The sequence below is a fragment of the Nicotiana attenuata genome, chromosome 2 (assembly GCF_001879085.1).
Source record: "Nicotiana attenuata strain UT chromosome 2, NIATTr2, whole genome shotgun sequence".
In the NCBI taxonomy this organism is placed as follows: Eukaryota; Viridiplantae; Streptophyta; class Magnoliopsida; order Solanales; family Solanaceae; genus Nicotiana; species Nicotiana attenuata.
In genome coordinates this window covers 28,941,475-28,955,833 of record NC_031990.1, presented here as the reverse complement: position 1 = coordinate 28,955,833, position 14,359 = coordinate 28,941,475, and the positions used below count along the sequence as shown (strand labels likewise).

Here is a 14,359-nt window from a genome sequence, read left to right as displayed (position 1 = left end):
ATAGAAAATTTAACCGTGAAGCTCTTAGATTTTCTTCAAGGGAAAGCTATTGGATACCTTTTTGCTGAAAAATTGGACATGCATCTTGGCCAATTCAAGCGTTATGTCGCTAGTAAGAGAATAAAATCTATGAAAAAAGCTACAATTATAAAGTTCTTCTATCAATCTTGAAAGAATTTATTTTTCTAAGTAGCTTTAAAATGTCTGCCTTAGAGTTTAAATATTTATACATTTAGTTATGAATTTATTAATAACGTATTAGCTTTCTTCAATATTTAATTGGCGAAATATGCATATTTTTGTTTTAGATTTTAAATTTGAATAATTTACTTATCTTTTATATGTAACATTAAAAGGGAAATTAATTGATTTTTGAATAATTTTTATCTATAAAAAATATTTAAACACTAAATATTGTTATCGGTGTACAATAGCCATTTACTATAAAAGTAAAAAGATATCGGAACAAACGAGATTGTTATAGAGAGGGTTGACTGTACGACAATGCGCCCAAGCAAAAAAATAAAAAAAGGAGGCAAAATAATTAAAGAACGCTAGAAGGAGGGCTTGAACCTCCGACCTTGTGGTTAACAGCCACACGCTCTAACCAACTGAGCTATTCCAGCTTGCTGTTATAATTCATATTTCATTTAATCAAATCGTATTGTACAAGTAGTCCACTCCAGACTTCGGTGTTATTGCTGATGCAGTATGGGTATTTCAAAGGCCGGTCAGATGTAGTAGCAGCTCCAAAACCATTTTGTGCTGTTTAAAAGATACTACAGAAACCCCATAACTTCTGAATCTCTGGTGACGATAAAAGACTGAAATGTATGTTTGTACGAAGTTTTGGAATTGGCTGGTTGGTTTCCTCTACTGAACTAATGAAATACCATTATTCTGAAAATGAAAAGTAATTTTTGCACTTTTTTACAATTGTATTACCAACTCGCTAGAAATGAATTACTACAAATAATACGATAACGTTAAAATAAAAGAATAACAGTTCAAAGGACGATTTTCTCATTCGTTCGCCCTTCATACAGATATTGCTAATAGTATTTGTAATACGCATATTTCTATTTCAATTGAATTGGGCATGATCAATTCATCAACAATATAACAATATGAGTATATTATTAATACGGAGAAAAAGAGAGCCATTGACGAAATAAGAAAGGTGAAGAGAAGAAATATTTAAGCCTACAAATTCATAAAACTAGACAAGTGTAATCAACACATGAACACTGTTAGAAATGGATGACATTTTATTCACGCATGACTCAAAACATATATCCTAGACATTCTCTTGAAGCAAGTCCCTCAAACACAATAGACGCCAAGCACTTTCTTTTCAACCCCTAGTATTGGCGAAATCCTTTGGCTCATCATAATTTCCTTCTGATGTCTCCTGTCCAATATCTTCATTTATAGGTTGAGTCCCTTGATCTACACTGACCTGTTCTTGACCTCCATTAAATGATGCTCCGGGGCTCTCACCAAAGCCATTTCCACTGTTTCCACCGTCATAACCACCTGAAAAGTTATTGCCTTGACTGGAATAATTGCTGTTCGGAGTGTTTCCATAGTTACCACTGCCATACCCAACACCTCCGCCGTAGTTACCACCCTCAACAGGAGAGCTGTTGTCATTTCCATAGTTAGTGCCACCTCCATAACTACCGTATCCACCAGCAGAACTGTTACCGCCAGAAAATCCACCACCGTAATTGCTGGTTGGGTAACCTCCAGCGCCTGCAGAATTTCCACCTTCCCCACCATAGTTAAAGCCAGTACTGTTACCATAGCCACCTCCTCCACTTCCATAATTGCTGGCTGCATAACCTCCACCACCTGCAAAATTTCCACCTTCACTACCGTAGTTAAATCCACCACCACCTCCACCATAGCCACCTCCAAATCCAGTACGAGGCTTTTCTGTGGCATAATTCACCCTTATCCGTCTTCCATGAAGATCCTGAAAAAGTTTACACAGCATAAATTACCTTGACACAATTACAAAAAATTACAAAATTGACCTGTGACAACATTTATTGCAGGCAATATCACAGATATTGGCCAACACAAGATGGAATTTGACACGAGGTACGGTGGGAGAGGGGTAAAAGGTAAGTTGTAAGTATATTCAAGCGAGCCAAAATACAAGCGGTACGATTTGCTAGAGGACTCTCTCTCTCTCTCTCTCTCTCTCTCTCTCTACAAATAACCTTACTATGTAAAATTGATAATGAGAATTACCCCATGAATTGAATAAACAAGATGAAAGGTGTTAAGGTACAAAGTGTCGTCACATAGGAATTTGGTAACTAAAGTTCTGGGTGAAATGTTGTCCTCTGAACTATGTATTACACGTAAAAAGTGTCCCTTTCCTATGAAATCCATATTTTGGTCTATTCAAGTTCTCTAGTTTTTGGATATTGATTAAAACCTATGCAATTTGTGTTCACAAGCATAATTTTCCAACTAGAAGTATCATCATACCTGGCCATCCATGGCCTGCAATGCACTTGCTGCTTCTTCACTTGATGGAAAACTGATAAAACCAAAACCTCTGGACCTCCCAGTATCACGATCCATAATAACTCTAGCTGCAAAGGAAGAGCAAATAGTTTATTTCAAAGTTCAACTAAACAACACACAGCAAAAGAAGCCAGCTTCAGGAAGAAATTTCAGAGATGCAGCATACACGAATCTGTCTCATAGGTCATTTCACCATCGAGTTTATAGTTTCACCAAGAACTAAATTGATAAGGAAACATGTCCAATTCAGACCAAACACTTCTTGTTTCATCAATAAAAAATTGAACTCCAACTTCATAACTAATTTCAAAACAATGAAAGAGAATTGTGTATTCCGCATATTCACTATCCCTTAACAAATGTGATCTTCTGTGAGCGCTTCTGTTGGTGATCACGGCAGCATTATTCTGCTTCTTGTGATCTTTTGGTATTAGCTAATGCTGCAACTATACAGTGGTTCCTTGTTTTTTAAATACAGTGCATTACTAAAATTTAAATCGACCAATGCAGAATAATAACCTCTAGTACCTTCGATCACATCACCGTATTGGGAAAATGCCTCCTTCAGAGAGCTCTCATCAGTGCCATATGAGAGACCTGTAGGGGACAATAAGCCGTTATAGAGTAACCACAAGAAGTTGAAAAATCAATAGCACAAAGACAAGATCCTCTCACCCCCAACAAAAAGCTTAGACGAAGACATGCTTCTTATAGCCTGGAAAAGCGACGCATTTGAGGGAGAGAGTTCCAAGTTTGAGTGTTTGCTTACACTCTGTTTAAGAATACTCCCAACTCTATTGAAAAAAGCCATCTTTAAACCTAGTAAAAACAAAAGAGTATAGAGTCAGCATCACAAATTCAATCTAAAAATAAACATTACAGACCCATATTAAAAAAAGATCCTTTTTCCTTTCAATGATCAATACTAGAAGCATCAATTAAAAGTCAAAAAAGATACTTTTCTGAGCTCATTTACATCTATGCTCGATATTTGCCGTACGATATGCGGGCATAAAATAAAAGAATCCAAAACATCCAAAAAACACCACGAATTTGTTATAGCAATCGTGATCACGCAACACATATCAAAAACGGTAAAAACCCTAATCTTATAAAAGCTAAAGAAGCAGTACAACAAAAGAAACAGATAGAAATTCTAAAAATCTGAACAATTAATTCGTTAAAGACCAAGCTGACGAGTACTATAATATTAACTGAAGGAAGCAGAAAAAACTTACCTTTGCTGGAATGATGCACAGAAGCACACTTCTTCGTTCGCTATCCCCACCGAAGGGTTTTAGAAGATGAAGGCTAACTTCAATAAATAGCCCAAAAATATCTGGGCCTTCGATTACAACTTGCTCATTCTTGGCCGTTGGATGAAATAGAATTATAGTATGGCGCGGTGGTCAACGGAACTTCGGTTCGTGATTTTTCTTTTTATGGGACATTTTTCTGTTTCTTTTTTATATTTTTCATTTTAACCAAAAGGCCAAAAAAAAAAAAAAAGGATTTTTTGTAGGGCAATTGTTTAAACTGAAAAGATATTTTATGCACCCTATTCAATAGTCATACACCATTAGTTGTATTGACTTGGTTAGTATACTAATAGGCCCGGTTTGGTCATTTGGTGTAGGTAATTAGATAAAAATAATTTTACAAATCATTTTTGGGTATTTTATTGAGACAAAATATTTGTCAAATCTGATAGTGATGGAAGGCTGGACTCTTTTAGTATTACTAGTATCTATGAACGTGCGTTGCACGTTAATAACGGTACGTGATGATTTAAAGATTTATTTATATAAAAGAACAATAAAATTTTATTAATGTGAGAAATTTTATAATAATACAACAATCATCGAAATGCCAAAAAATATAATTACATTAGCATAATACATGAATTTAAAATAAAACTTACACAAATGTAATTTTGTCATGTTAGTTACATAATTATATATTATAGTTTAAAACTATTTAATGTGATGGTATCTTAACGAACACTTTTTTGTGAACAATATTTTTTTGTGTATGTTTCCTCCTAATGCGTTTGTTGCTCTGCCTTAACCAGAACTCTTGTTGTCGATCTTAATATCCCGCTTGAAAGTACAACATATATATTGTGTTAAATATAGTCCAATATTTAGGATGTTTGTCCTTTTACTTTATTTATTATATTTGCAAAACATAAACATACTAAAAATTATTTTCACACAAATTCAAAAGGATATTCCTTAATTTCGGAAGACTAAAGTTTAATTCACAGATAAGAATATACTTAGAAACACATTAACCAGTATCATAATTTTTGTCAAAACTTCTATATACCATCTGTGTACTATTGCATAAGCTATTCGTCGTATCTAAGTCTTTCAGTAGCATGATGGGCATATTTTTCTTCAAAGTTAACCTATATACAATGGAAAATAAATTTTAACTTAGTCTATTATATATATGGTGATACTAACATACATAAGAAATAAGAAACTTGACAACAAACATGTATGGTAGAAGGCCATTTGGTATTAAAGTATTTAAATATTCTTCTTGGTAATAATTATTGTTATCATTTTTTGCTGAGTCAAAAACTGAAAAACATTTTTTTTACAATAAAATTTGGCAATCAATCATTTATTTAGTTGATCAACATATTCATTTGTGCTAGATAAGATATCTTTTTAATTCTATCATGCGATTTGCACAGATTGCATTTAATCTAGTGATAGAAACATTTCTCTTATTAAATGCACTACCATTACCATTACGATTGAAAATCAAGTTTTTAGGAAGAACCAAATCATCTTTTATTGGATGCTCTTCTTCGTTTTCGACACAAAGCAAGTAGACATTGAATATGATTTGTTCTTACTTTATATTTCTTGTAAGTAGAATCTTTTTCGTACGGGCCAGAAGTAAAACTTTGGCAAGCTAGCTTTTACAGTCTATGCTTTTATCGATTTTGGAACTACTGATAATACTTGACAGAAATCACCTCTCAAACTATTAATTTTCGCCAAATGGTTCGTTAGTATTCAATATATATATATATATATATATAGAGAGAGAGAGAGAGAGAGAGAGAGAGAGAGAGAGAACTCCAGGCAATTATTTCGATCGTTTGACACTTAGCCATAAGTGCTTCATCCCATATTATCAATTTTGCTTTCCTTATAAATTTAGCACCATTGCTCTGCTTATATTTGTGATGGTTAGTTAAGTTGTTTTAAGATGTATATCAAATCCAAAGTAGATGGCCTCGCAATAAAATCATCGTTGGTACACCACTTGCTATTATTGCTAAGAGTGTCATGCCTCTTAATATGATGTTTGCAAGTAATGCATGACATAGAAATATTACTTCGATTCCGCCGGAGGCATCTACAAAGAATAATCCCGTTATACCTGAGTCGACTCTTTATAATATAGTCTTGAAAGTTTGTTCTTGTTTAGGATGTAGCTTTGATTGTGCTTCCTCAGACAATTGTGTAGCATTTTGATTCTTAATAATATACTAACATTTTTACTTTGTGTTCTAGCGCTTTTTTTATGGAATAAATTCATATACCCTAAGATTTTTTTAAACTTGAATAAGAATTTTACTCATATAATAAATTTAAAAAAAATTGAATTGGATTCTCTTGCTAAATAATTAATTAAAAGACTTAGTTATTTGGTATAAACACAAAAAATAACTTATTATACGTTGATTTAGGTCTTAATATTAGTTCATATCTTGTTTTGAACATTTAATCGTAATTATAATTTTATCCACCATAAATTTTATTTCAAAGAGTAAAAGATTGATATGACATTTCACTTTTAGATCTTTATGTTTGTAATGTTAGGAATCCTATTAGTATAATTACTTTCGGCTGTCTAATTCATTTAAAATTGAACAAGTAAATATTTTTAGTCACGTAATCCCATTACTTTTAGAATATATTTCTTAAGAATTCCTATTACTAATTTAATTTGAAAATGTATTATAATGTCCTATTACTAATTAAATTTGAGAATGTATTTATATTGTCCAAATTCATTTAGAAAAAGAAGAGCCTATATTATTATACAAACATAAATACAATATTAATATACCAATTAGAAACATAAATTGATTAATTCCTCTGTACTATCTTCTCTCCCTTGAAAGTGAATAGGACGGCTAATACTCTAGATATTTTATTTCTTGAAATTAAATTAGACATTATTAAAACTTTAATTAAATTCCCGTGTCTTACATTCTCTCATTTGTCCGCTCATATTGTCGGTATTTTATACCCTTTGAAGCTACATTGCTCCTAATAATGAACGATTCAAATGCTACTTAAACTAAAAGATGGAAAAGTTAATTTGAAATCATAAACCAATTAGAATAGAATTCCGAGACACGTTCTTTCTCCTAAGTCAACTAATCTCAAAAGAAAAAGGAAAATAACAATATTACTATTATATCCAATAATATAGTTATATTTTAAGGCTATTTTAGTCTTCCAACATCGTATTCATGCTTTTATAATAATATAGATATAGATATATTCTATTTGTTACCTTGATGCTTTACGTGTAATCTAAATTATGTGTTATCTTATTCTAATGGTAATTTAGTTCAGTTAAAATCATTTCTTGAATCTTGATATTTTGTTTAATGAAAATAAATATAAAAAATGATCTGCACTATATTATGGTACGGTGTAGGGGTGCTTATCGGGCGGATCATGAGGATAATTACGTTTAACGGTTCGGCTTATCAGATTGTAATTTAGTAATCCGCTAGCCATCCAATAAGACAACCGGCGGATTGGTATAGGATTAACGATTATCGGGTGATTTATTGGCTAAACCGAATAGAATTTTTTTTTGAATAATCCTAGTTTTGTGACTACCAAACGGCCAAACTTGATAAAGTGACTCGACTCCCTCGTTAGTATGTACTGCACTTTAGTTTACCAGACTTGTTAACATCTGTTGCTACATGATAGAATTAGTTAACACTTTATAGTTTGTACTACACTAATGCACTTATTATAAGTATTTCTTTTGGCTACATGGCTAACTGTTTCATGTCAACAAAAGAGAAGACTAAAAACTGATTTGAAACTTATGTACAATCAAGCATGTACATCTAGGTGGCGTGTTATATGTAAATCCTTTAGAAGTCTTCAGAGGAGGTAGATTTGCATATAGTTAATGGGCATAATTAAAGATATGTATATGTTAGTGTGGGTATAATTTGACATGTGACGATGGATTGGCCTCATCAATCAAAACTACATAGTTCACTGGCTTTTATACCTTTTCATTATGGGACTCCATATGACGATCTCCTCTTTTAGCGACTTCATTGTTCTTATTTCAACTATTTGGTTTGGTGATTAGATTACTCTTAATTGGTTCTTTACATGTGTTACCCCCATGCAGCTGGTGTCCAAGAACATCAATTCATCAGTCCGAAGCATCAACCAAAGCTAAAGGATGTTAGACAAGTGTCATGTGGCAAAACGTCAGTTAGGGCTTCAATAGTACTTTATATACATAAGGGTAAAAGTGTAATATAAAATTTTTTAATGGGTTAACGGCTTATTCGATAATAAAATTGAGTAATCCACCCCCAAACCGTTAAGCCGTTAATTATAAAATCTTAATCAGTTCACCAACCATTACCCCGATAACCCCAATACAAATAAGTCAATAAGCCATCGATTCGGTTAAGTTAACGGTTACGGTTCGGTTTTAAATAACCCTAGTACAATGAGATCATTTGATGATTCAAATTATTTCGTCTAGACTAATTTACTAGACGGAAATTTGAAAATAACACTTAATATGGGTAAGCTTTGATGAATTATGACAACAATCCCATATATTGTTGGGTTTAAGCTTCTTAGAGCTTAATAGCCTGTTTGGCCAAGCTTTTTTTGGGGCCAAAAGTATTTTTTTTAGGCCAAAAATTGAGGTGTTTGGCCAAGTTTTTGGAAGGAAAAAAAGTGCTTTTGAGGAGAACCAGAAACAGTTTTGGAGAAGCAGAAAAAAGTAGCTTCTCTCCAAAAGCACTTTTCTGAGAAGCACTTTTGAGAAAAATACACTTAGAAGCAGTTTTCAAAAGCTTGGCCAAACACTAATTACTGCTCAAAAGTGCTTTTCAAATTAATTAGCCAAACACAAACTGCTTCTCACCAAAAGCACTTTTAAAAAAAGTACTTTTAAGAAAAGTACTTCTCAAAATAAGCGGATTTTAGAAGCTTGGCCAAACGGGCTATAAAAGAGGGTGAATGAGAAATGGAGGGAAAAATAAAATTTTGATTCTCCCTCCTTGACAAGGGACATTGTCCCATATTGGAGGAGGAAAAGACTTTTGATGGGTATATATTCAATTGCACTTCTTCTAGCTCTTAAAGAGTTGAGAAGAAGGCAAGCCTTGCGCCGTCGTTGTCGCCGCTCGGCTTCGGCTTCGGTCAAATGATTGATTGATTAGTTTTTTAGACCAAATTTATTTGTAATGTAGTATTATTTAATTCTCGTTTTATTTTGCGTAAATAGCCATTTACGTAATGGCCGTTTTACGTGAAAGTCATGACAAACTTTCTGAAGAGTTGCACCTCTTCATTTAAACCCAACTTGTTGGCTATAAATAAGCAGACAATTCCCTTAGATTTTCCTTACGAAAATTCTGATTTCTCCTTCTTCATTCTGTATGGTTTAACATAAAAGAAAGCAGTAAGTGTGATTTACTTCTGTTCTTTGATTTTGTTGGTCACTGAGGTTTGAAGTACCGCTACACCAGTGAGGTTATCCGTTCTATCCTGGGAGGAAATAATCCTAAACCTCGGGTACTAGGAGGGGATTAAGTTCCTTAAGGAAACACTGTGAATTCAGTGGACTCGGATTCATTTCTGTTCTTCTACATTTCTGATTTTCTCCATTGCTACTAGTTTTGAATATATTTTCGAATGCAGAATACTAACAAGCTTAAGGAACTTAATTTATTTTTCTGTATTCATCTTATATTCTGTTTGTGGGAGACTAAATCCTAGTGATTTCTACTCTCAGTTTGAAGACTAAAATCTTCGGATTTTCTACTCCTTTCGTATTCGGTTTGAAGAAATAAAATTTTCACCGTTGTATTTAATTTGTTTCTGTTAAAGTTATTCGGTTTGAAAATTTTAAATACTTCACCATTAATTAATTTTGTTTCTGTTTTGTGACTAACAGAAATGACAGAAACATGAACTCCCGCGGTTGGCTCTACGAGCAATGTTGCTTCTTCCAGTCGTTATGTGCCACCACCGGCTCTGGTGGAAAAGCTTGAAAAGTTTTTCGGGATTGACTTCAAACGGTGGCAACAAAAGATGTTATTTTATTTGACTACTTTGAGTCTACAAAAGTTCATCAAAGAGGACGTTCCAGTTCTGCCGGAATCAACTCCTGAGAATGAACGTATTATAGTGACTGAAGCATGGAAACACTGAGATTTCTTATGCAAAAATTACATTCTTAGTGGACTGGAGGATGATCTTTACAACGTCTATAGTAATGTGGAAACTTCGAAAGAACTACAGGATGCGTTTGAAAAGAAGTATAAAACCGAGGATGCCGGTCTGAAGAAGTTCGTTGCAGCCAAGTTTTTGGACTATAAGATGGTAGACAACAAGCTTGTCATTACCAAGTTCAAGAGCTGCAAGTTATCATTCATGATTTCCTTGCTGAATGTATAATCCGAATTAATGTTTTTGTTGAAAGTATTAATTCTGTTACTAATTATGAATTTTTTGTTGAAGGTTCGGTCATCAATGTGGGGATTAAGTTCCTTAAGGAAACACTGTGAATTCAGTGGGCTCGAATTCATTTATGTTCTTCTACATTTCTGACTTTTCCCATTGCTACTGATTTTGAATATATTTTCGAATACAAAATACTAACATATATCACACTTAGGATGTATGGTGTAGCCGTCAAGCACATGGGGGGACTTCAATCCAGAAAACACGAGGCATTGAATGCAATATGTTACTGAATTAGGAAAGGTTTGCTAACTCTGATTAAATTTACAGGACTATGAAACAATAGCTAATGGACAAACAGAGACATGGTCTCTATCAAACATAATATCTGTGAACAAGGTGGTTCCATTTGTTAAAAAGAATGTTGCTATGCTAATCAAGATTCAACATATCAAATCTCCAATCACAAGCAACTTTTCCAGGAACCAACTAGAGCTAACAAATAGCTACTGCCATTCTCCTTTTTGACAACCTTAAACAAGCCGGTTTTGACAGTGACAATGTCGTCAGCCGGGAACTATAATAGCAAGCAACAAACAACAAACAAATACTCCTAATATATGCATTTCAAAAGTACATGTCACAGACCATTTTGCACATGACACCAAATGAATACATTAGGTTACCAAAATAGATATATCTAAATGTATAACAGGTATAAGGATTGAGCTCACTTCCTGTGGGAACCATGCAACGATCTTGGAGATCCCTCAAAAAGATCCAAAAGGAAGTTCTCCAAATCGTCCGCAGTATACTTTATGTGTTTATCACTTATATGGTTTGTGTGTCTTCCAACAAATGTCCTGTATGCCTGAATAACCTTGAGTGATGTTGATATTCGAAGATCTTCACGAAGTTGACTATCTGGGATTGACCAACCTGTCTGGCTCTTGTAAACATCCTCAAATGCGAGATAAAAGCTGAGTAGTCTCTCTTTGAGAAGAGTTCTCGAGATAGAATTCGAGCCTGGATTCTGTAGCCCTTCATCTCTGAGTAAAGAGAGTATAGAGCTCCATGTAGCTCTCTCGTAGCTCATTGCATGGTGTTGGAATTTCCAATTATGTTTGCGAATCCAATCATCGCCAAGTATTGTTCTTAGATTGGAATTCTTCACCTTTTCAGCCATGTAATGAATATTATTCATTAAGAAAAGCTGACCTAGTGAATCATCCTTGTATAACCTAGACTTATCCTCAAGGTTGCATTCCAAAATTGAAGTGAAGGATCGAAAATGTTGAGCCAGTGGAGAAATATAACAGTGTCTGTCCGTGTTATCTTCTTCTCTATCAGGTGTCATGTGTGGTAAGATGGCCGCTGAATCTTCCTTCTCGTATCCCTTCAGAAGCTCATCAAGCGTTTTGCTATAATCGATAAGAGTTTTCATGTAGTTCATAACGTACCTCGTTAGATGGTGTATTCCACCACCCGGGAAAGGGTTGGCCGATATGCTGGAAGCAACAGCATTTTCAAATTCCAGAAAGGTTGCCTTTGCGCAATCGCCCAAACTTCTGAGGATGTCCTGGCACTCCGTTCTAACACATAACCCTGCCTCATCAGAGTACATAGCGTCAATATCTGGGATAAGATCTGCGAGCAGCTCATACATGTCAAGAATCCGAATCAACTTCTCCGGTTGATGAGGGCCAATAGCTATGGCTTCACCAAAGTTTAGAAGCTGTACGATTGAAGCTTTCGAGGCCTCAGCAAAGCAAACTGAACTAACTGCTTCCAGCTCGCTAAAAATCTGATCACTTAGCCACTTTTCACTGGCAAGATAAACGCGCACAAAGATCTTCATAGCCCGTATCCACCTCCTGATTTTGGAGTTCAACGAGTTCCATTCCATCTTCAGTACATCCTCAATGCTCAACTTCTCAACTTCAAGAATGAAGAGGCAATCGTCCAAGGCATCTTTTCTGACATTGACAAATGCCTGAGAACACTCCCGACCATAATTTGAATCGAACATCAAATTGGCAATGCATCTTAAGTCAGGAATAACATCCGGATGCACAAGTTCAATGATGTACTCCTCAAAGCTCCTACTCATGCTATCTCTTTGAACCACATCCTCAACCGAGTCATCCCCAAAAGACACAATAGAGCCATCATCTAATGTATCATCCTCGCTTGAACGAAAGGACATATGCTCAGGCTCAAAAGGCTGCCTGTTCTGAACAAGCAAATGAGTAAAGTCCTCCTCAAGCCGATTCATTGCTGTTTGAAGAAGATCATGAGCCTTACGCAAAAGCTCGTCTTCTCTACTACCTTTATCCACATTCAAACCCTCCAATCTCTCGATCAATTTTCGAGCTTGATCTACATACCTCAAATATTCATATGCTTCTTCTTGGCCACAATCCCAAATCATTGACTGACCCACCTCCCAATTCATGACCTTCGTCTGAACTAAATTAAGCTGCTCCTCCAGCTCAATAAACTGCTCCTCAGTTTGATCACCAGAATCCTCATCTTGGGTTTCACTCACTCTAGTTATGGAAGACAATTGGGTGCCTAAATCAGCCAATATTTTTCTAGCATCATCGGTTAAAGTCCGATTTGACCCCAACGCTTTCACAATGTTCTGAGCAGCAGCTATTAGGTTTTCCTCCTCTTCCATTAAGGGGACTGAAGTTTCACAGTCTCCCATATAATCCAAGAGCTAAAAAAATTAGCTCAAGGCTAATCCCAAACAGGTAAAAATTGCAACTTAAAAACTTTTACCTCTTTACAAATTCAATTGGGGAAACCAAAGATATCAACAAAGAAAGATATCAAAGAGAATATTACCTGCAAACATCAGTTACTTTAGAGTTAACCCAAATTCTTTTTGAGGGAAAAAATATAAGAGAAAAACAAAAAGATGTAGAAAATTAAAAAAAGTGGGGCGGCGGGCTATAAGAAAACAAAAAGTAGCAAACTTTAGGTATAAATTAAAGTGGGATATTTTAAAAACAGCAAATACAACGGACAGATGCAAGAACCATAGGAAGCTGAAAATGCACAAAGCTCAAATCTTGAATATGAAATCAGCAAAACAAGATCCACATATACAGTTATGAGCATATAATTTATGAGCAGAGAGAGGAACTCAAAGCAAAGAAGAGATAAAAAGAAACTGACCCTTTTTAGCACAAGTGACTCAAAACAGAGAATGAAAATTCAATACTAGTGTTTTTCTCGGAGAAATGAAGCTGAAAATTTGTGCAGAGAACCGACCTTCCAAAAGTATGTGCGCAACATGTCGCTACTTCTTATTGGAGTAATAACTTTCTTTTTTCTTTGAATGGATTTGGCCAGTGGCCCAGTGCTGTGCTCTGCTTTGACCTTGAGTCTTTCGTGGAATATATTGAGAACTTACCTGACATTGGTCCTTACTTGTAAAACTGTTATTTTTACGATTTTCAATTAATATTAGAAAAATAAGAATGTTAAAAAAATTGTTTTCTGATGTAGAAAGATTTCAATTTCTTTAACTAATCAAAGTATATAGTAAAATGAAACTAGAGAGCACTAATCATCATACTATATTATATTATAGCGTGAAGATCATAAGTTGAATGTGAAACATCAAAATAACCTATAATATTATTAAACTTTTATGCCCTAACAAATTATTTTTATAATACCTTTAATATTAATAACAAAAGTTAGTTTTGTAACATTAAATTTGACTTGGCGATTATCAAAGAATTTAGTAAAGTCCATGTATCTAAATTCTTCGCTTTACAAAGTTAAGCTCTTTAATAATTTTTTTGAGCTAACATTTACGGTTCTTAAAAAATCAAATAATTTTTTTGAGCTAACATTTTATCTTCTCCTTTTATTTTTCTTATCTTAAATATTTGGATTATTATTAGAAATGACTTCTAAGCGCAATCTTTTTCTTATAAATACAATAATGATTCAAAGTGTTTTGCCATCCATGTACAAACGATATAATTTTTTACTAATTATATGGGATAGACGCGCAACGCGCGTACCCAAGGACTAGTATAATACCCTTATAAGGAGTATGACTTACCTAAGAGTCAATAACA

General features: G+C 34.3%; 2 protein-coding genes and 1 non-coding gene across 5 annotated transcripts; all 3 read right to left on the bottom strand.

Annotated features, from left to right (window-relative positions):
- Positions 553–626, bottom strand: TRNAN-GUU. Its single transcript has one exon. It is a non-coding gene; the product is annotated as a tRNA-Asn (tRNA).
- Positions 1,108–3,879, bottom strand: LOC109206250 (glycine-rich RNA-binding protein 7-like). 2 transcript variants are annotated; one of them, XM_019369066.1, is made up of 5 exons: positions 3,780–3,879; positions 3,217–3,360; positions 3,061–3,138; positions 2,503–2,609; positions 1,108–1,978 (listed from the first exon to the last, which is right to left on the bottom strand). In XM_019369066.1, the coding sequence occupies exons 2-5, from the start codon at positions 3,350–3,352 to the stop codon at positions 1,355–1,357; spliced, it is 945 nt and encodes a 314-aa protein (XP_019224611.1). In that variant the 5' UTR covers positions 3,353–3,360; positions 3,780–3,879; the 3' UTR covers positions 1,108–1,354. The 2 variants fall into 2 exon arrangements, with proteins under 2 accessions (XP_019224611.1, XP_019224617.1); XM_019369072.1 differs by having other exon boundaries at positions 3,070–3,138.
- Positions 10,607–13,655, bottom strand: LOC109206238 (exocyst complex component EXO70B1-like). 2 transcript variants are annotated; one of them, XM_019369051.1, is made up of 2 exons: positions 13,443–13,655; positions 10,607–13,109 (listed from the first exon to the last, which is right to left on the bottom strand). In XM_019369051.1, the coding sequence occupies exon 2, from the start codon at positions 12,967–12,969 to the stop codon at positions 10,990–10,992; it is 1,980 nt and encodes a 659-aa protein (XP_019224596.1). In that variant the 5' UTR covers positions 12,970–13,109; positions 13,443–13,655; the 3' UTR covers positions 10,607–10,989. The 2 variants fall into 2 exon arrangements, with proteins under 2 accessions (XP_019224596.1, XP_019224603.1); XM_019369058.1 differs by having other exon boundaries at positions 13,539–13,655.

Bases quoted from the DNA above. Each gene is read 5' to 3' on its own strand.
- LOC109206250 (XM_019369066.1), bottom strand. From the start codon at position 3,352: ATGGCTTTTTTCAATAGAGTTGGGAGTATTCTTAAACAGAGTGTAAGC. The intron at 3,139-3,216 runs GTGAGAGGATCT...TGTCCCCTACAG, and splicing joins GTCTAAGCTTTTTGTTGGGG to GTCTCTCATATGGCACTGAT. The intron at 1,979-2,502 runs GTATGATGATAC...AAACTTTTTCAG, and splicing joins TGCAGGCCATGGATGGCCAG to GATCTTCATGGAAGACGGAT.
- LOC109206238 (XM_019369051.1), bottom strand. From the start codon at position 12,969: ATGGGAGACTGTGAAACTTCAGTCCCCTTAATGGAAGAGGAGGAAAAC.